We start from the raw sequence: 19,907 nt of genomic DNA on the forward strand, positions 1-19,907 counted from the left end.
CACTGCATGCACTCATCCGAGTCGAACCAGCAGTTTCTCTTCACCGCGTCCAGCTCGCACGGTCAAGATACACCATGAGTCTGTCGTCGTGTCACACAGTACTCGTCGACTCTGCCCAATTACACGGGAAGCAGGAAGCGCTCCATGCTCCCTTGTGACCGTTTGCCCTGGTACGATACACAAGTGTCGCTTGCCTTGATACGTGCAACGTATCACTACAAAAGCATACGGGTATCATATCGCTCGCGCAGGTGGATCGCAGCATCCAAGACGGGTTGTATCCAAGGTAGGCAGGCATTAACGAGGATGCTCTGCTAGACGTGGAAAAACGGCAAAGATCAAACTTGAGTTCGGGAGGTGACAAGAGTGAGAGGAGATGGGAGTGCATGTGGATGTGATCAGCAGTCGCATCGGTGGTAGTGGCGTGGGAAGGGGACAACATCGCGGACGTTCGGTACGCCAGAGAGGTAGCTCAGGAGTCGATCGAAACCAAGCCCAAAGCCACCATGAGGAGGACAACCCCAGCGACGCAAGTCGAGATACCATGCCATCTCCTTGCCCCCAGCAGAATGTTTGCTAGGGACCTCGAGTCCCAATGCTCGCATATTCTCTTCAAGTTGGGGGAGTCGATGTTCACGCATAGAGCCACCAGCCAGCTCACCCATGTTGGGAACCAAGAGGTCAAAACAATCAACCGTCAAGCCAGATGATGGAGACGAAGACGACTGCCGCATGTAGAAAGCCTTTATATCTCGCGGGTATTGTGTGATGAATACTGGAACATAGGCATCTGTAGTCTCGTCGTAACCAATCTTCTCAGCAAGGTACTTCTCATGCTCGGACTGTAAACCAGCGCCCCATTGAGGCTTGTGCTCGAACTGATCAGCGATAGGCTTCAAAATCTCAATGGCTTTACTGTATGTAATGTGAGGCCATGTCTTGGTTGTGAGCATGCCTCGCCATCGGCGGTCCAGCTGTTCTTGTTCAACAAGGTCTTTGAACGCAAGACGCTCTGAAGGCTCCTTCGAATCAACTCGATTTTTTTCGAGTTCCTTAGCAGCATTGAGTTCCTTCAAGCCACTGGTCAACGAGTTCAGCATGCGTTGTGCCAGGTTCATGACTTCGTTCATGTCATCGACAAAGCTCATCTCCGCCTCAAGCATGTAAAATTCACTGAGATGTCTCGACGTATCGCTCTGCTCAGCCCGGAAAGTTGGAGACAAAGTCCAGACATTGCCGAGAGATTGGGCGAGAGCTTCGAGGTGAAGTTGAGAGGAAACTGTCAGATACTTGGGCGCACGGAAGAACTCATCTGGAGAAGATGCCTTGACAACGAATGCCTCGCCCGCTCCTTCGCAATCTGACGAAGTGATTATAGGAGGATGCGTTTGTTGAAATCTCTCACGGAAAAAGAACTGCGTGAGCATGGCGGTCGCATCTGACCGCAGGCGTAGCATAGTGGAGTTGAGAGGTGTTCGCGATCGAAGATGGGAAAGTGTTCGAAGGCTTTCAGGAGACTGGTATTTGTTCTGAATCGGGTATGTCTAGGACTGTGAGAATAAAGTTCTCATATATTGGAATGATCTTGCTACACGTACCATAGGGTTAGAGCCACCGAGAATTTCCACCTCTGAGACTTTCAGCTCAGGTTGTTCTGGGCTTGCTGAAGTCTCGCACTCGCCCTTTGTATCAGGAAGCTGAGCTGAGTAACTAGCGAGAGTCTTCTTCCCGCTCTCGTCAACCCAAGTTCCTTTTAGGCGAACAGCTGCACCAGGACGCATGCTGCGAACATGTCAGCCAAAGTTGGTTCATGTGTAATTTTCAGGCTACATACTCGGCAGCTAAACTCTTATCCACGACCACTTGAACAGGTCGCATGGACGAGCCATCGGTGATATCGACAAACCGTACCCCTGAGCTCTTTCGTACTGATCTTACCCACCCAGAAACCTCAACATCAGGCACAGGAGATGATGGACCCCAAGCTTTGAGCTCAGCCACAGTCTTGATATCCTTATGGCACTCGCCAGGAACCCTAACCGCGTAAGACCTTCGTTGAGGCCATTGTCTCACTGTTTTTGGAACCCTTGATGCACGGAACGATCTCATTGTGAATGACGTTGAGTCAGAAGTCCGATCGGGGATAACACCGCGGAAGCTAATATTTTGCGTGTTGGTTGTTTTGAACACCCAGCCACGGGACCACTCTGGTGGAAATAAGGTCTGTCTTATCTTTGGCTCGTATAGGAAATAATGGGGAAATGATTACGCCTCGTTGGCGAGCGAAATGTGATGTGATGTTGTGTCAATGTTAGCGCAGTGCCAAACGCAAGGGATGCCAAGTTTCCATCGAAAAATAATTGGATGGAGGGGAGGTTTTGGTACCTTACGGACTTGGTCTAGGGTAACTTAATTGCCGCTCGTCAGGTACTATCGATTAGAATACGAATGGAAAAGTGTGCTACGAACCAGATCATCGAGCTGTAATTCCCGTTATGCTTAAACGGCGGGTCCTTAATAACAGGTACCGCATCGGATCTTCACGAGATCTGGTTAGATACAGCAGCTCGGGCTTCAGCTGAGATTGGGGAGGTTCCATTCTACTGGTAAGGTCAAGTAAGGGTGTCGTGCTCGCTTGCTACTAAGGTAGGTACTCGAGATTGAGAGTGGCTGCAAAGGGTGGTTTGAAGCTTCCATGGAGATGTCAACTGGTTCGCACCGCAACTGTCTTGGCTGAAGTTGGTGGCCTCTGTGCGCATGGCATGGCATGGTATCCGTAGTCCTGTTAGTGGCCTGTAGAGCTGGTAAGGCAGGTTAATGACCCGAGCCATGGTCCTGGGTCGTGCCTCCCTTGTCAAAAACACAAGCCGGTTCTTCCCTCATTTGCATCAGCAAGGGAAGAAGGTGCTGACCGGGAAACGTGTAATTTCACTCTTACTGCATCCATATAATGGAAGGAACATGACAAGGGATAGTGGTGGCCCTTTCCTTTCCACATACGATTCAGGAGGCTCCTGCTATAGTTTCATATCCCGTCAAAGACATTTTTCTGTCTTTACCTGAACTTACCTAACATTAGTAGCTCACTCATCCTTAACGGCGCCTAAATCTCAGGCTGAGCTTCAGCCTCAGTCAGGATCAATCACATCACCACATGCTTGCAAGTCCATTTCATATTGGATCAAAATCAAGCCCAAGTCGAATCAAGCAAACAAATCGCGAGTGACAGATGGAGATGGGGACTGTCTCGTCAATTAACCACTACCCACCCACTCACACTTGACGTCTACACTTCTCACGAGACACGACACAACAAGACACCATCCCACCCAATCGAAACAAGCGTGTTTCTCTCAACTAGTTAGCCTAAAGCCAAAATGCGATTTCACCAATTTCCTCACTCCAACAAGACACAGCTCCCGACATCATTCGGGGCCTGAAAAAAGCAAACCCACACCGCAACCTTCCGTATCGTAGCGTTCCCCCCAGCTCTCGCTCTGTCTCAGCCTGAACACCGTGACTGGGTTTTATGCGGTTTTCCATGTCTCACATCGTGAACCGATCGATTGCGCACTCCGCACAGTTTCCGCCCAACATGTGGAATCCTGTGCAGGATTGTACTTGATGAGGCTAGCCAGATACCACTTGCAACAAACCGACAAGGTCTATGTCGTCAGATTTACCAATGCGCGGTCGATTTCTTTAGTCTTCCACGTCCTCGGTTCCAGCAGCTGAGCCTCCTCGTCACAAGCCCCCACAACCACACCTCATCTCGTCTCATCTCACACACGTTCATCTTGTCTCCTCCAGGAGCTGATGTTGGAGTTGGCGTTGGTCCACCGCCCCGGGTATCCGCTTGGACACAAGCTTCTACCAGGCGAGATGAAAGGGTGCCACAGATCTTGATTCGCAACAATGTCCCGGCCAGTTGTGTCTCAGGCCCGCCGATAAAGATCATCTTTCTCTATGGCCCTGGTCGTCAAATAGCCCAACCAGCGTGATTGCTCGCTCCGTCTTGAGATGGCGGCGCCGTCTGTGTTCCCGTGAGATCTTGCAGATGCTCCACGGTTCCCGACATTCGACCTCGCAGTGTAGCCCACCCTGGTTCCGTCAACTTGGCTGCCGGGGCCTATGCTGCACTGTACGTCTGCGATGGTACCTAAGATCTGGCGCGGCACAGATCCCCGGCCGACTACGATACGTGCTTCCCAGTCCCTGGTCCCCCCAATCCGATGGGTCTTTACTTTGTACCTGCTCATGCCTTTCTTGATTCGTCTGGCTCTGCGTTTGCTTTGTCTATATGTGCTATCTGCAGCCTGTACATCCTTAAATTCATCTAGCAGAGCTATGCCTGCTAGGATATGTCGTCAAGCGACGCGACCCTGTTTTAGCACCCACGTCTTGCCGTACCCATAAAGCGATGCTGGTCTCTTTTCTTCTGCCCTTTGTTTGGCTTGCTGCCTCGCCTCAGGCCGAGTCTGTTTCTAAACAAGTGGTTCAGATCTTGGACATATTGGGTCACACAACCCAGTGTCCATACCTCCCCTCTCGCTTGCCCTAGGGTCGCCAGTCAATCAGACTTTGAGATCCTGAGTCTTGTCTGGTGACAGTTTCCTTCGCCGTGTTGCTTTTTCAGACTATATGACAAGTGTGCATATAAGACCCTGTCGCCCTTCATCGTAATTTGTATTTGGTATCCTTCTATCCCCATCTAACCATTGACACTCACTCACACTGCTCTTCTTGCCAAACCAGGCATATTGAACCAAACATTTATACTTTCACTCTATTGCTCTCGACTTCTTGATATCTTCTCGTCTTGAGTCCGCCTTAAGGCATAATAAAGTCATACCTTTAGCCCAAACATACCAATATCGCTATGGCGCCTCCAAGATCCAGCCGAGTACGGCCCTCCGAGGTTGCGGCTGATACCAAGAGGAATTTCATACCGCTTGTGAAAAAGAACTATGGCGAGATGTTTCCGCCATACTCTTATCTCTACCGGCAGCCCATTGCACAGCTCGCCATCCAGCGTCAGAAACCTACAACGCGGCCACCCACATTCAGAATCGATGTTGGAGATCCGGTTATGCAAGCGTTGGCCTATGCAGGTATGGACACACAACAAAGCGAGGCCATGGGTGGCCCCCGCGTGCGTATTCCTTTCATTTGCGCTGCCAATGAACGCAGGCCTGGAGGAGACTGGGAAACTGGATGCGTCGGGTATGAGGAAAAGCTGTGCAGACGAAGCAACCTCTCAGCCACACTGAATACGCCTTGGCCAAACTCTCCAGAGTCCAATAACTATCCCATTCCATCACAAGGCGGCATCTTTTCAGACGCTGTAGTGGTCTGTCGTGGTCCTCATGATCGTTACGATAGGCTAGACAGTTGGTATGACCTTCCCGTCGTGTCAGTACCACCCACTCGGTGGCCAAAACTCAAGGACAACGGCCTCAAATACTCTTTCGCAGAGGAACGTGAGATGACTCGCGACAAACTTCGTGGCGCTCTCCGTATATGTCTTTACAACGGATACGACCGTGTGGTCATTGGGGACTTTGGTCTAGGCAATGGATATCGCAACCCTCCTCAGGAGCTGGCAGAGCTATGGCGAGATGTCTTTCTTTTCGATCCTGACCTTCGAGGGCAATTTGCCTACGTGGTCTTTGTCTTCGAAGACCCTCAACAAAGTACAATGCGCCACATTCTAGACGAGATTGTCAAAAAGGAAAGCGGCTCAAAGAACAAATCCAGGTCCGGATCGTCATCCTCATCTACGACTAGTAAAAGTCACAGCAATGCCCCTACTGATCGCCAAATCTTCGAACATGTCTTTGATGCCGCGGAGGTAGATCGAGTTCTTCGACAGCCGGATCCACGTTACGGACTTGGCATGATTACAACATGAGCTGATTTGTGTCAGTTCAAGACAGATCCTACACTCCGTCATAAGACTCAGAGCCAACCGAGTCAGTGTCTCGAGTGGGGCCAGAGACAGGAAAAACAAGTGTCTCAGATGTGCCCATATGACAGATCTAGCAGTACATCTTTCTGAAACCAACCGACTTCGTGGGACCCCTGCGAAACGTTTCTTTTTCGACTCAACTGCACTTTTCCGCATCTTATCGGTCTGCTAAAGAACAAGAAAAAAATGTCGAGCGCTTAGAAGGATCCGCGAAGGATGTATTGTTTTGTAACAATTTGATCAAGGATCCCCGGGATGCAACCGAGCCAAGCCAGGATGAATGATGTGTCACAGAAGATTCTGTCTGTTTCATTACCTGTTGTGGATTGCTTTCAGTTTAATGGCGAATTTCTTTTTTGGTGTTTTGGGTTGACGTTTGGCGCCTTATTGATTCCCGATCTACAAGTGGCCTGTCAGGCTTCTGTATCACGACGAATGAGAGATGATATTGGCGTTGGCTGTATCACAGATATATTTAGCTCTAGATTTGAACGAGTATTCTTTGTCTCTCATGTTACACATTGGATTACTGAGTGTCCCTTTTTTGTCCCTGTCTCTAATGCTACTTGCGGATTCGACGATTCAAATTTGGCCGGGACGATAGCAGTGACATCGTTATTTCTAAAGAACACTGTGATGACATTTCAGTGATGAGGAAAGAGGAGCGTGACTCAAAATCTTGCTCAATGTGAATTCATTGGTAGCCCCTATTTCCATGTTGACTTCCGTCTTTCTACTTAAGACAAAGCAATGAGCCAATGATTCCTTACCCAGTATATGCCACCTATCAACTCGCGTTGAACACAGTTGAACCCTGATATGCTGTCATAACGTGTACATGTGGGTATCCTTTGATGGTGGCAAGTCAGTACATTGTATACGTACTTTTTAAGAAACAAAGCCAGAACTCATAGTGGGTGCTGTCAAGCAACTTGATTGAGTACCGAGAGCGTTTTAGTCGGTCAAGTCTGATAACTACCATTGTTTTCCTCAATATCAATCGCCAATCACAAAGAGTACTTCCAAGTCGCCATGGCTTTGCACATGCGGGATAAAAGCATCTCTCTTCATCGACACAGTACGGTACTATATCGATGTAGGTCAAGTATACAGCGCTTACACGGCTCTTGTCCTCGCGTGTAACAGCGATAGGTAGGTTTTCAGCCGCGGCCACTCGCAGGGGGGAAGAAGACTACACTGAACTTGGACAACTGCAGAAACCAGATGCACGTCGAAGATCATAGCCACAGGACTAGCGGCAGATCATTTCATGCATGTCTAATGAGCAAGATAGGGCTACGCAAGCAAGGGCTCATATGTAAAATACTCTCCCCTCAGGCCAAGATGACTCTTATGGTTCGACCATGCACGATCCCAAGCCTCGACATGGTTTGTGCTCCCCTTCTCCACCGCCTCTTCGCATCTAGGCATCGTGTATCCCGTAAGCCAAATCCTCAAATAAACGTTTGTTTACTCCTCTTCTTGTTATCCCCCGTTGCACATATCTCGATTGTGACACCATAGTACAGCATGTGCTCTCATCGTGTTGCATCGCAGACGCTTCTGCCACGAAGAGGCGCTACAATGGCGTAAAGACGGTGAGGGAGATAGTATCAAAAAAACAGAAGCAAGCAAGGATATCGATAATAAAGGGCAAACTGCGGAGTGGGGAGTTTTGTTTCAGAACAGTTATGCAGAGAGGCGACATGCAGTAACACCAAATTTGACTGACCGCCAAAACGGAATCAAGGATGACGAGGAAATGGGAGGGAGAAATAAGAAAAGAAGACTACTGCAAGGGAGAATCATATTCTTTCCCTTTTAACAAACAATGACATGATCGTGGCTCGTGGCTCGTGGTCTTGTGGTGTTTACCGGCAAATGTCTGAGGAATACTCAACTTGCAAATGTCTACCAATATCATTGAGCGACGGCAACCCAAAAAAAAGAAAGAAAGAAAAAAGAGAGAAGCAAACAGTTTCGGGAAAGTGACAGAGCTAAGGTGGATTCAACAATGTAGGTCGGTGTGTTTCGTGCTACCTGTTATTCAACATCTTCCATCCTCCTTTCTCCTGTCTCTTTCACCAAATTTTGATTTTGCATTACTCCGTATAAATGACCGCTAGTCAACACCCTATTCTATTAACAAAGTCACCACCTGTTCCTACCAATAGGATGGTCTTAGACCTGCAAAGTTGGGCAAGGCTGCTGAGGAGGTCTCGTCGCCCTCCTTCTTACGCTGTCCGCTTAACTTGAAGAATTATTAGTTTTAGGTTCATGCGACTGGTGATTCGAAACTTACCTCTAATTGAACACCCTTGTGAATATGAACCAGCCAGTCCACGTAACTCTGAGCCTCGTTGTTTCTGTCCTCCACGAGCATGCGGGCAAAGTCAAATTCAGCACCATCAATACCTTGTCTGGCAAGCTGGATCGTGAGACCCTTGGAACCTCGCATTGTTCGAAGGAACTCGATGATATTGCGGACTTGAGCATTCAAGTGTGTCTCGAGCTGTGGTAGAGCCGATGTATACGGATCCAAGCTCTTGAGAGAGTCCTTGTCCTCGCCAAAGAGATCAGATATAAGGTTAGGAGATGTTTGGGAGTGGAACCAGAGGAGACATTGTTGGCCATTGTCCACAAGATAAACACCGCCGGGTTCCACTCGAGAAAATGACGTGCGAATTGCAGGTGGCATCTTCAGATGGCCTGTCTCAGCATCGGCGAAACCTTCTTCGGGTGCCAGGTTATGAACAGGAATCATGCGTGGGTAGAGATATAAGCTCAGCTCGAGACCTCCCATGGAACGAAGCATGCGCATTTCGTGTACTCTGCGATCGGAGTTCTCAATGCCACCCTTGAGGGCTCGGCATTTGATGAGACCGAGAAGATACATGCAGTACTCTTTAAGTCGCTCAGGCATAACAAGCTGTCCCGGAGGATGCTGCTGAGAGGCATGCTTTCTATAGCAAGCAAGAACATCAATGGCCTTCTCACTCAGCCAGTGGCGAATATCCTTGAGATTACTTGACGTCGTCGCCAGCTTCGTGCTAGCTTCCTTGGCCAGCATACCGATTACAGCGTCTTGGTCAACAAACTTGAGGCACTCACGAATACCTTGCTCACGCACACCTGATTCCTTAGATGTCTCGGTGACGCTAGCAATGACGTTGGAGCATCGCACACGACGCTCGCCAGAAGCTGTGGTATAAAGGAGAGCGGATTGGAAGTGGGCATCCAGCTTGGAATCCAGCTTACCGTCGTAACTGAACGTGACGCCCATCGCCTTGTCAGCATCAATAACGCCGATCTCCAAATCAGCACCGAACGTGTGCTGAATAAAGTTGCCATGATAGCCAGCAATTTGAAGTCCGTTGGAGCATCGAACTTTCATGAGAGCCTGGAAGCCAGTTTCACGGGTCACAGCATGCGAAATCTCAAGCGACAGTTTTCGGCTGTCCCTTGCGGCAATGAAGTTGGGGAAGTAGAATGTTTCTCCGCCGGTAGTTGAAGCAACATGACCTGTCAAAGGCACGGTTAACACAGTTTCTGTTAGAATGTTGAGAACTCAACTTACCGATGGTGGCAATATCAAGGTAACCGCCTGAAGGAGCGGCGAGGAAGAAATCGACGCCTACTCCCGAGGCTGCCATTTTCTCAGCGACCTTCTTCCAAGCTGGATGCTCGGTTGTGTAGAGCTTCTTGTCGATTTCGCCTCCAGGTTGGTTGCCATTATCACGCAAGAACAAGCGGCCAGGGCCCCAGGTTGGTAGGGCAGAGCATGATGCCACAACCTTACCTCCCGTCGCCTCAAGCGCAGAAAGTGCTGAGTTCAGGGCAGCCAAAAGAGCGGGTTCAGGGTTCTTGATGGTGGAAAACATGTCTGGCAATCTAGTCAACAGAGATGTAATCACATCCTTGGACTCGTATGGGTCAACAAATAGTCCCTCGCTCAGGGGCACAAAGGGGTCCTCAAGATCGGGCATGATCATCATTTGAGCTTGATCCAAGGCAGGCTGTAAACAGTTAGTGAGAACAGCTGGGCGATTATGAGATCAGACTTACGTTGACGTTGTAGAAGTGAATATCCTTGTCATAAGTGACAAATCCAACCTTGGCGCCTTCTGGTATTCTACGTTTCGGTTCTCCGTTGTCGTCCAATTCTTGGTCCTCGCCACCATAAAGAGCGACACGGATACCCTCGCAAAACGCCTCAACATAACCCTTGTTGTAAGATTCTTGGGTGACATCAATGAGGAACAACCATCGCAGTCCAACTGGCTCCCTGGTCCAGTACTCCTTGGGCACCACAAACTCTACAGTACCCCGGCACAGCTCGGGACGACTGTCACGGTCGACTCGAACGCCTTGCGGGTTGGTCGCGGCGAAGTATTCAGTAGGGGTTTCGTTCGGGTACGAGCAGAGGTTACAGACGAACTTGTTTCCGCCCGAGCGGAACATCATGAAGGGGTTCATGTAAGCTCGGCATCGTCTGCAACGTGGGGGACCGGGTTCACCAAAGTCAAGCACTGGAACATCGGGCTCTCCAGCCTGCAGAGGAGCCAGAGGCTGCAGCAGAAGTCCGAGCGACAGGCCTGTGGCTTGTAGTGCATCCTGGGTCGCAGGGATATTGTTCATGGTGAGTCGAGTGTACTTCGGGGACGAGTTGCCCTGATCGTGGGCAACAAACGAAACCGTGGATGGCGGCGGAACATGTCGTTCGAATGTCGGATATACGTTTTTGAGGTAGTACTGTTGCAAAGCGTCTCGCGAGGCCGGTACACTGGGCATGTCATCGGGCGATACTCCTTTAGGCCCGCTGGTCGAGATGGATGCCGCATCGATGCCCTCGCCGACAGGAGGCTGAGTCGCCATAGGGCCAGGACTGAAGGCTGGGTTGATAGGTGCACCGAACTGACTCTGGCTTTGCATATGGGGGGTTCCCTGGGGGCTTCCGAATTGACCCCCAAACCCAGGGCCACCTGGAACGCTGTCGAGAAATTGTGTAGCAGAAGTTCCCGCTGCAGGCATGCCATTGAAGGCTTGCGAAGATCCGGTAGCTTCGACGGTATGGTAGGCGTGTCGGTCCTTCTTCTTTCTCCTCGCCGTGCCGTGTCCATCTCCCAAGCTCATCCCACCCATCTGAGCAGCCAGTGAAGCGTCTTGTGGAGGCGCAACTTGGCCTGGAGGTCCCTGGGCGGAGGGAGGCGCATAGCCATAACCTGGGACAGGGGATCCAGTCATGGGGGGAGGAGCTTGTTGACCTCCGAGATACTGAGGTGCACCATATGGTGATGCTTGTTGCTGGTAAGGCGATGGAGCAATGGGTGGTTGGAATTGCTGAGCATTAGGCTGCGAGGTTCGGTTGGGATCGTTCGGATCAATAACCTCGCCCTGACCGAGGGCGTGGTACTGAGCGTAGTCGGCCATGGCGGTGTCGAAGTTCGGGATGCGAAAAGGGCGAGGAGATCGAAGTTGAGTATCTGTCTATCGGACGAGCATGTGCCTACCCAGTTTAAGGAGACGTGGGGCAACCTATGGATGGGATGTAGAATAATGTGTAGCAAAGCTCAAAGACAGGCAAGAGAAATCAATCAACAATAATTATATGCCGGAAATTATGAACATGATCTCTCAAAACCGTTCCTGAGCTGGGAATAATGCATTCACCATAAATTTGAGGAGTGTCTAGAAACGAACTGCTATCTTCGACGATAGGTGTCCTGCCTCGCTGGCCTTTTCTAACTGCTCCTTCCGAGTGGACATTCTAGGCGATCGTGTTCCGTATCCCGCCTTGCCTTGATTGGCAAAGCGTCTAGTGTTCATTCTGCCGATGCACTGTAATACAGCACTGTGATCTATCGAGTGGGTCATGTGATGTAACAGCCTCGCAGGTGTAAGTGAAGCCGTAGGGTATGAGTGGCATTAATTTATGTAAACCATGAGTAGATGCACGAAAGGAGACTTGCTAGCTTGTTCTTTATAATTAAAGTTATATGCTCTATTTCCAAAGGATCTTGAGAGGTTTCATATATGTTTTCCACATTCTCACGTTATCGTCTCATATACTTCAACGTTCAGTTTGTTTGTCTTAATGCAACGGTGCTTTGAACGTTGGGTTCGGTGCATCATAACGGCTTCCAGGGTACCCACGCACGTACCAAAATTAGATTTTATGTTGACTTGTATGCTCAATAAATTTCATTAATGACATGGTCAACGAGAAATCAAACAACACTACTATGGCGGGGGTCGCGACGGTCGTCCGCATGGTTTGTAGTTGAAGAACGTAATTGCTAATTACATTGGATGGATAGTTGTGGGATCAGACAATTTCAACATCCTACTCAAGCTCGAGCTATAGATCGCCAGGAGAAGAAAAGCACACGCACTAGAAAACAAACAAGCACGTACAATAGTATACATATGTGTTCTAGTGGTTCGAGAAAGTTGCTGCGACAGACGCCCGCAATCACGAAACCACATCGTTGTGCCCCTCACCTGACGTAACGCGTTTACTGTTAAAGAAAGAGAGGCCGCAGTCAAATGGAAGCTCAAGTTAGATTGATACTGATCAACATGAGTAATGAAGAGTCTACTGCCTCTCATATCTATTTGGTGCGGTTTTGATTTAGAGTGTTGTTTCATAAATGTAAAATAGCAACGATGGATCTGACTCGACATTGACACTGCAGAATGTTAACCTTTAACGCAGAAGCGATACCACAGCCTGCACGAAGTCCTTTATCAACATTTCATTTTGAATTAAATAATATAATCGAAATGTCCATGATCGGAGTAGCTCACTTGGTCTTAATATTCATTTTGTAGTTGTGACGCGTGATAGATTCTTTCATCTGGTAGTAATTGTTGGACGCCTCCGACCGTGTAAGTCGTGATGCAACATCTCTGCTCTCTCCAGCGACAATGGAGGATTTCTATTGAATAAAAAAAAGTACAAAAGCTAGTCAAGTTATATTCGCACATATTCAATCATTTAAATTAGCAAATTCATGGCCATGGCGTGGTGTGTACGTGTTTGACGATCATACAGTGGTGGGATGTGGATAGCTTCAGATGCGACGCGCGAGGATGTGATTTGGACTTGAGAGTGACTTTGCGCGATATGGATTATATGTCGATCCAAGGAACTCGGAACAACGCCGAAACTACACTATTAGGGTCGCTCTTTCTCATCAAGACGTTGAATAGCTCTGCAAAAGCAAAAACATCACTGTATCTGTCGTAATCGGGAATGCGACAATGAGCATGGCTCTTTCAATCGTCTCTCAACGGTCGTCCAGGGTGCGGGATGCCTCATTTATCACGCGCAATAATTCGACGAAATCTCCACCTAATTCCGAGCAGAAAAGATTGCCCTAAACTCGCAAGAAGACGAAGAGATCGACCCATTCATCTCGGTAAAGACGGCGAGCGAAGAAGCGGGAGAATCCAAGGAAATGGATGTTCGGGGGCATGAGTTGCGCTCACATTTTGCCAGACTCTAGATCACACAGAGGTACACCTCACCCGAGGTGATGTCTGGACTGACCAATAAAAAAATCGGTCACTGCCCAGGTATGATTTTGGCATTTTTGGTGCCCCATTTCCTTAAGTGCCATATCTTGGAGGGTCCAGGCTTGGCATCCCCTCAAATCTGACCAGCTGGATGTGGCTGGCCCGAGTTATGCAGAGAGCTCTAGCCAATCCAAGAGCGCGATAACAAGGCTCATGTGTTTTGTGACGATCTTCTTGGCCTTGTGCACCCCTTTGTGCAATCGCATGCCAACGGGTGTTGAGCATGCATGAGCTTTTTTAGTGTGGCGCTCTGAAAAATGCCCCTCCTCCCATCTGAGGCAAGTGGACCCATGGCAGGGCAGGCTAGCAGCCCAGGTGAGTCGGGTGTGCACAGGCGCCGTGCAGCGCAGTGCAATGCAGCTCAGTAGGTCCTTAGTCCCCAGTCCCGTCGCGAAGCTGTGAGCGCGGGACAGACTAGAGCAAGAGCTACCGTCCGTCCCTTTACTGATTGCGCTCTGCCCCGCTGAATATATAAACATGCCCCGTCCCCTCCTCGCGCCCGATGAGATGATTCCGTTTGTTCCCTGATCCTTAACCCATTAAACGTCTTCCAGTTCTTTCAATCGTCTTAAACGTCTCTTTCGCGTCTTTTATCTCATCTTGAAGGCAAATATCACTCGTCTATACACAAACCGCACAAACTTCAACAACCCGTTACAATGCCTCCCAAAGCCGCCGCCGCTCCCAAGAAGGCCTCTGGCCATGCCAGCTACCAGGTGAGCCCAATTCATTTGTGACAATACATTGGTTCGAGTTGCTAACATTCTCGCTTTAGGACATGATCACTGATGCTATTGTCAACGTATGTGGATTCTGAACGCTCCTTGTTTCCTGGCGCGTACACCATCGCGCACTCGTCTCTCGGTCGCGCATGAGGCCATCGCCATCGCCACGCGACCGCCCACCCAACCTGTTCTTCTCATTTTATTTTCACTCACTAACGTGCTTTCTTTCGCATCAACAGCTCAAGGACCGAAAAGGCTCTAGGTAAGCTTCCACTTTCTTATTGTCTTTCAACAATGCATCTGCACTGTTGCTACCGCTCCTTATTTCATTTTCAGTTGCTAACTTGTCACACAGCCGCCAGTCTTTGAAGAAGTATGTCAAGGCCAACAACGCTCTCAATGTCACCGACAACATGTTTGACTCCTTGTTCAACAAGGCCCTAAAGGCTGGCGTTGACAAGGGTGTCTTTGAGCAGCCCAAGGGGCCTTCCGGTGGTACCAAGCTTGCCAAGAAACAGCCCGAGCCTAAGAAGGCTGCCGCCCCCAAGAAGGTTGCTGAGAAGAAGGACAGTGCTGAGAAGCCTGCCGCTAAGAAGCCCGCTGCCAAGAAGGCTGCTGCTCCCAAGAAGGCTGCCACCGAGAAGAAGGCCGCTGCTCCCAAGAAGGCTGCCACCGAGAAGAAGACAACCGAGAAGAAGACTGCCGAGAAGGCTGAGAAGACCGAGAAGGCCGAGAAGGCTGCTCCTGCCAAGGCTGCCCCCAAAAAGGCCGCCGCTCCTAAGAAGGCTGCTGCTCCCAAGAAGGTGTGTACTTACGATCTGACTACTCTTGACCCAACTCTGACCTCCGTCACAGACCGCTGAGAAGCCCGAGAAGCCCGAGACAGCTCTCACAAAGACAAAGGCTGGCCGCGTCACAAAGACCACAAAGGCTGCCCCTGCCAAGAAGGCCGCAGCACCTAAGAAGGCCGCGCCCAAGAAGGCTGCTGCTGCTGCTGCTGCCAAGGCGTAATCTGATGCTGAGCAGTATTGAACTTTAAATTAATGACTACCACGGCGTTAAAGGATCTGTTCACGGCTAGGACACGGGAAGTACGGTTACTGGAATTTCGATGGTTTGGTTTGGAGCGGGGTTATTTGGCTGTTTGTTTGCGCACGTACGCAAAGACAAGACTCGCGTCTGTATGGTTCTACCCTCAGCCATCTCATGTTTTGGAGATGGTACACTCGAATTGAGGGTCACTTCTACACGATCATGCCTCTTTGTATTATATCTCATATAACATGGCATCTTTTTATTAGGCGTGTCAGGTTTTGAGACGATGCGAGCGGTAGAAGGTCGACGTGTTTTTACGGTGAGGGCAAAAAGTCTGGGCGAGGAAAGGCATGGAGGGATGCGGTTATACCACTGTCGCTGCTTTGAGTTATCTGGTTTATTAGAGTACGCAATGAACATTACCAACATGATCAAATTTTAAAACTGTTGAGCTTTTCTGGTGAATGATGAAACTGCGTGCGCGCATGGTTGACGCGCTGGCTTAGGGCTTGTTGACGTGGGCAGCGATGAAGCGTGTCTCAAGTCAGACTTGCCAGGGGTATATACAACATGGGTCACAAGCGTGTTATGGCAGCAAGACTAGGCAAATAGATGAGAGGGAAAGGCGGTCTTGAGGAGCCCGGGCCCGATACTGAATGAGTTCGTTCTCAGCCCAGTGTCTGGTCTGCGGACAAAGACTCTATTACGCGTTAAAGGGATTCTGCGTATAAGTCAGAATGTCACGACCTAGTCAGAAGCATATGCAATTTGCACTACATTTAACATTGCAGCAGCATACAAATTACGGTATATCTTCAATGCTAACAAACAAGACTCATTCCTGGTAACTGAGTATAGGTGTCATCTGTCTTGAGTGAGGTGTTGGTTCGACCGCTATCTGGTGGTTGAGTGTGTTGCTGACCAGCTGGTATGAGTTGTAGTCAAGAAAAGTGGAACCATAGAGCTTTTGAGTTGGCACCCGCGGCGTCTATTTATAGGAGGCCAAGTCATCCTCAACCACTTGGTGCTTGCTTGATGCAGTAGGATGAAATAAGTGATGTTGACACGATAAAGAAAAGAAAAGCATGTTGGGGACTTTGATAAACTTCTTTGTTAGATTATGCGGCATATAGGCTATCTTTGGTAAGATCCCCTATACAGTAGTCTTCGCACATTGTCAGCAACATACACTTCAAGTGTCTTTCAGACCTCGGACTCAGAACTAGTAGGAGGGGTGTGATATGAGACATTTCAGCTATCTTTGTCGTCACGGCTCACGTGCCCCAGGTCCCAGACCAACGTGAAGCTTAAACGCTTGTACCTGTACTTGCTTCAGACGCAGATTGCCGAGGCCAGAGCTATGGAGATACGTACATGATTATAGGGACCTGCCCGCCTGTGGGACAACGCATTGAGAGAAAAAGCCCAACGTCAGTGGTTGTTTGCTGCCCCTCGTTCTACGGTAAGCTCTTGGACTTGGATGGCCCGTGCTCCTTTCATGCTTGTAATACAGGATCATCGCTCAATCTCTTCCGTCAGTCAGTCAAGTCTTATTGTCCAGGCTTCCCTGTCATCTCTTACATATCCAGAACACAGACCTTCTGTTTGCTCGGTCAAGGGATCCCCTGAAAGTGACCTCACCCACCTTTAGGTCCGTTTCGTTTCGTTGCGTTGGTGCGGAGCGAACCCCAAGCACCGTTAGCGATCAAATCCAATACGCAACAGCCCTGAAGGCGCTGACGACTTCAGCCCACTTTAAAACGCATCTTCAGTGGCATCGCCAGATTTCACAGTGACTGATAAAACCTTGGTCTGGGCTTGGTACTGTACCAACAGGCAGGCAACAGGCCAGCGTTGCATCGTGTACCTTCCCACTGCTGCTACCTTGGGTACCTAGGTAGGTACCCTCCAGCTCTTGACCGACCGATCGTTCCGGGGCCAAGGCTACTATCTTCTTTTAGTACTCTGTGTGCTGTGCTGTGTTGTGCTGTGCTACACCTCATCTCAACGCAACGCCATTTCTTCACAAGGCTACCTGTGAGTTGCATTCATCCACTAACTACCTGACCTCAACCTCTCGCCCTGCATCGTCTATACGTTGCGCTCTTTATTGTCGCTTCCATTGCCGCCTAACCTCCTCCACCCCTTGGCCGCCTACCTAATCAAGTGCTTGCCCGGCTCTGCCGAAGATGGCGGGCAGTCTCTGTTCGCATGCGCCTTGACCTATTATCGCATCAGACTATTTCTCATTCCCCGCGTGACGCAACGATAAGCTTGAATTATTGCAAATAGAGAAGAGACACGCCAATAAGACCCCTAAGCCCCGCGCAGAGAGTTCACCATGGCGTCGTCCAATCCATTCCGCAAGAGTGCTGCCTTTACGGTAGACACAGCTACCTTTCCAAACTCGACATCCTCCGCCGCTGTTCGTTTCCCAGCTCTCGACTCGTTCGAAACAGCTTCTACTCCACCACCGCCGACTAGCTTCCAGCAAGCGGATGCCTCAGCGATTGACCACAGCTCCAAGGTCACTAAGAAGGTTCGGGTTCTTTCCCCTCCGCCGCTCTCCCCCGACCCTCCCGAATGGGCATATACATCGCCTTCCCTTGCGCAATATGCTGCGGACCAGCGTGGCGAGAACGACCCTTTCGATGCGACATCCACGGATGAGAGCGATCTCGAGATGGTGGCGGCTGCTGCCCGTAACCAGGCCCTGACTGGCGGTCAGGGTGCGGGAAATCCTTTCAGCAAGACAATGCGAGATCTTGATTCGCCTGTTGCCGAACAGAAACTCGAGCAAGAGCGCAAAGAAGAAGGACATGCGCTCAAGGTTGCCAATAAAGCTAAACAATCCTTGGATGTCAACTCTTTCAAGCGGTTGCTCATGACGGGCAACTCCGAGTCGGACAAGGCTTTGGGACAGTCAGAAAAAGACTCGATACATCACCCTTCTGTTTTTCGTAGAAAATCACACGAAATTCAAGAGGCATCTCTTATATATGCTTCCGACATCCCAGAAGATGAGATTGGCCAAGAGAGTATTTCTGACTCTAGTGCGTCAGCTCGGCTCAATTCAAAAAGCAGCAAGAAACCACCACCGCCACCTAGCTCACGGCATGGAAAGTCGATTAAGCTGAACTTGGTTGGAAACCAGACACCCCCAGAAGCTCTTGCGACCTTATCGCCATCAGAAATTAACAAACCGCCTCCGTCTGCTCCCATCCGAAGAAGTTTGGATGAGGATGGCGAGTCACCATTTGACCGTGAGGAGGCTGGCAAGTCCCCAGGGATTGATACATCGCCGGGACCTTTAGGAGGTGAACGAAAAGCAGTCCCAGCACCACCTCCGCGAAGAGGGCATGCGAGGGCAGAAAGCAAAGCGAATGCCTCGCAGCAATCCCTACAGAACGATGAGAATCTGTCACGATCATCGTCTATGAGAACTCGGCCAGAACACAAACGTCAGAATTCTCAGGCCGGAGCCCCTCCACCGCCACCACGGAGGTCGCATGTCTCAAAGCATTCCATTCAGTTAGGTATGAACTCCAGCTTTGCGGATCTGAGCCAATCGTCCTCTTCTCCAGCCCCGTCTCTGGACGTTGACTTGAGTACGACTTCGACTCCATCACAGCTGCGTCAAACCTCGACGCTTGACCTGGCCTCCCCTCGAGATGGACATTATCCAACATCAAAGTCTTCGGCTCCTCCACCACCACCTGCGCGAAATACTTCTGTCAGGCGACCTGCTAGTATTCGAAGTGTTGATAGCAGCAGACGAGTTTCATTTGAAGCAAAACCTCACAATCAAATGGCTCCACCTCCACCTCCTCGAAGGCAACGAGGCAGCAGTAAAGGCAGCATAGACGGGCCAAGAAGGACAAGTATTGATAGTGTAGGCAAGACTGGATCTAGTCAAGTTCCCGAGCAGGAACCTGACGCGGTGCCAGAGATGATTGGTTCAGGTCACACATCACCGAAATCAACGAATAAGCCAGGAAAGAGCTTTGACATTCTAGCTGATCTCGACGCCCTTCAAAGGGAGGTAGATGCATTGAGGGGGAAACTAGGGTGATGGACTCGTGGAATGGAAGGACGACGGAGCGGGTTGGTGGTTGTGCAAGAAGAGCGTGGCGATATGCAGTTGAAGCTCCAGTCTCACTGTGAGCCAAAGAGGAGCAGAATATTATACGGATGTGGCATTATGCGGGCGTTTTCATGGAAAGGACTCTGGTATGATAGAGCCATGTGATTGGTCTCGATTTCATGTCTGCACAGGAAAGGTGCTGTAGAAGCAGCTTACGATGTAAGGGGTGGTCTGCAGCTGAGTTGCCATATGCAGACAGGCATGCATTCGAAGCTTTGGCATAGTGCAATGAATGGATGGATGCTTGTTGATCACGATGAGCCCGAGTTTGTAATATGTGTGTGTTTCCACCACCCCGAACATTGGTTTTGAATGTGTTATGTTGTGTCGTGTTAGCTGGGCATAGCCACACACTCTCTATAGATGGACTTAGATGTGAGTCGTCGGAGACCCCATGTTATGTGCTAAGTTGGTTGTGGTTTGGCGTCTTGAACCCCGGAGGATCCGTGATGATGAG

General features: G+C 49.8%; 5 protein-coding genes across 5 annotated transcripts, besides 3 other annotated features; 3 read left to right on the forward strand and 2 right to left on the reverse strand.

Annotated features, from left to right (window-relative positions):
• Nucleotides 1-398: 398 nt before the first annotated feature.
• FPSE_08844 (uncharacterized protein) lies at nucleotides 399-2,109 on the reverse strand (the record flags this gene model as incomplete). The annotated part of the gene is made up of 3 exons (XM_009261962.1): nucleotides 399-1,544; nucleotides 1,599-1,782; nucleotides 1,835-2,109. The coding sequence occupies 3 exons, from the start codon at nucleotides 2,107-2,109 to the stop codon at nucleotides 399-401; spliced, it is 1,605 nt and encodes a 534-aa protein (XP_009260237.1).
• A 2,770-nt stretch (nucleotides 2,110-4,879) lies between these two features.
• FPSE_08845 (uncharacterized protein) lies at nucleotides 4,880-5,911 on the forward strand (the record flags this gene model as incomplete). Its single annotated transcript, XM_009261963.1, has 1 exon — nucleotides 4,880-5,911. The coding sequence occupies one exon, from the start codon at nucleotides 4,880-4,882 to the stop codon at nucleotides 5,909-5,911; it is 1,032 nt and encodes a 343-aa protein (XP_009260238.1).
• Nucleotides 5,912-7,909: 1,998 nt separating this feature from the next.
• Nucleotides 7,910-7,943: a microsatellite.
• Nucleotides 7,944-8,132: 189 nt separating this feature from the next.
• Nucleotides 8,133-11,398, reverse strand: FPSE_08846 (uncharacterized protein; the record flags this gene model as incomplete). Its single annotated transcript, XM_009261964.1, has 4 exons — nucleotides 8,133-8,219; nucleotides 8,271-9,490; nucleotides 9,546-9,984; nucleotides 10,034-11,398. The coding sequence occupies 4 exons, from the start codon at nucleotides 11,396-11,398 to the stop codon at nucleotides 8,133-8,135; spliced, it is 3,111 nt and encodes a 1,036-aa protein (XP_009260239.1).
• A 2,807-nt stretch (nucleotides 11,399-14,205) lies between these two features.
• On the forward strand, nucleotides 14,206-15,282 carry FPSE_08847 (uncharacterized protein; the record flags this gene model as incomplete). The annotated part of the gene is made up of 5 exons (XM_009261965.1): nucleotides 14,206-14,262; nucleotides 14,322-14,348; nucleotides 14,511-14,533; nucleotides 14,627-15,074; nucleotides 15,127-15,282. The coding sequence occupies 5 exons, from the start codon at nucleotides 14,206-14,208 to the stop codon at nucleotides 15,280-15,282; spliced, it is 711 nt and encodes a 236-aa protein (XP_009260240.1).
• Nucleotides 15,253-15,272: a microsatellite.
• A 1,992-nt stretch (nucleotides 15,283-17,274) lies between the features above and the next one.
• Nucleotides 17,275-17,300: a microsatellite.
• A 347-nt stretch (nucleotides 17,301-17,647) lies between these two features.
• On the forward strand, nucleotides 17,648-19,378 carry FPSE_08848 (uncharacterized protein; the record flags this gene model as incomplete). Its single annotated transcript, XM_009261966.1, has 1 exon — nucleotides 17,648-19,378. The coding sequence occupies one exon, from the start codon at nucleotides 17,648-17,650 to the stop codon at nucleotides 19,376-19,378; it is 1,731 nt and encodes a 576-aa protein (XP_009260241.1).
• Nucleotides 19,379-19,907: the final 529 nt, after the last annotated feature.

Source organism: Fusarium pseudograminearum, chromosome 3, assembly GCF_000303195.2.
Source record: "Fusarium pseudograminearum CS3096 chromosome 3, whole genome shotgun sequence".
Taxonomy (NCBI): Eukaryota; Fungi; Ascomycota; class Sordariomycetes; order Hypocreales; family Nectriaceae; genus Fusarium; species Fusarium pseudograminearum.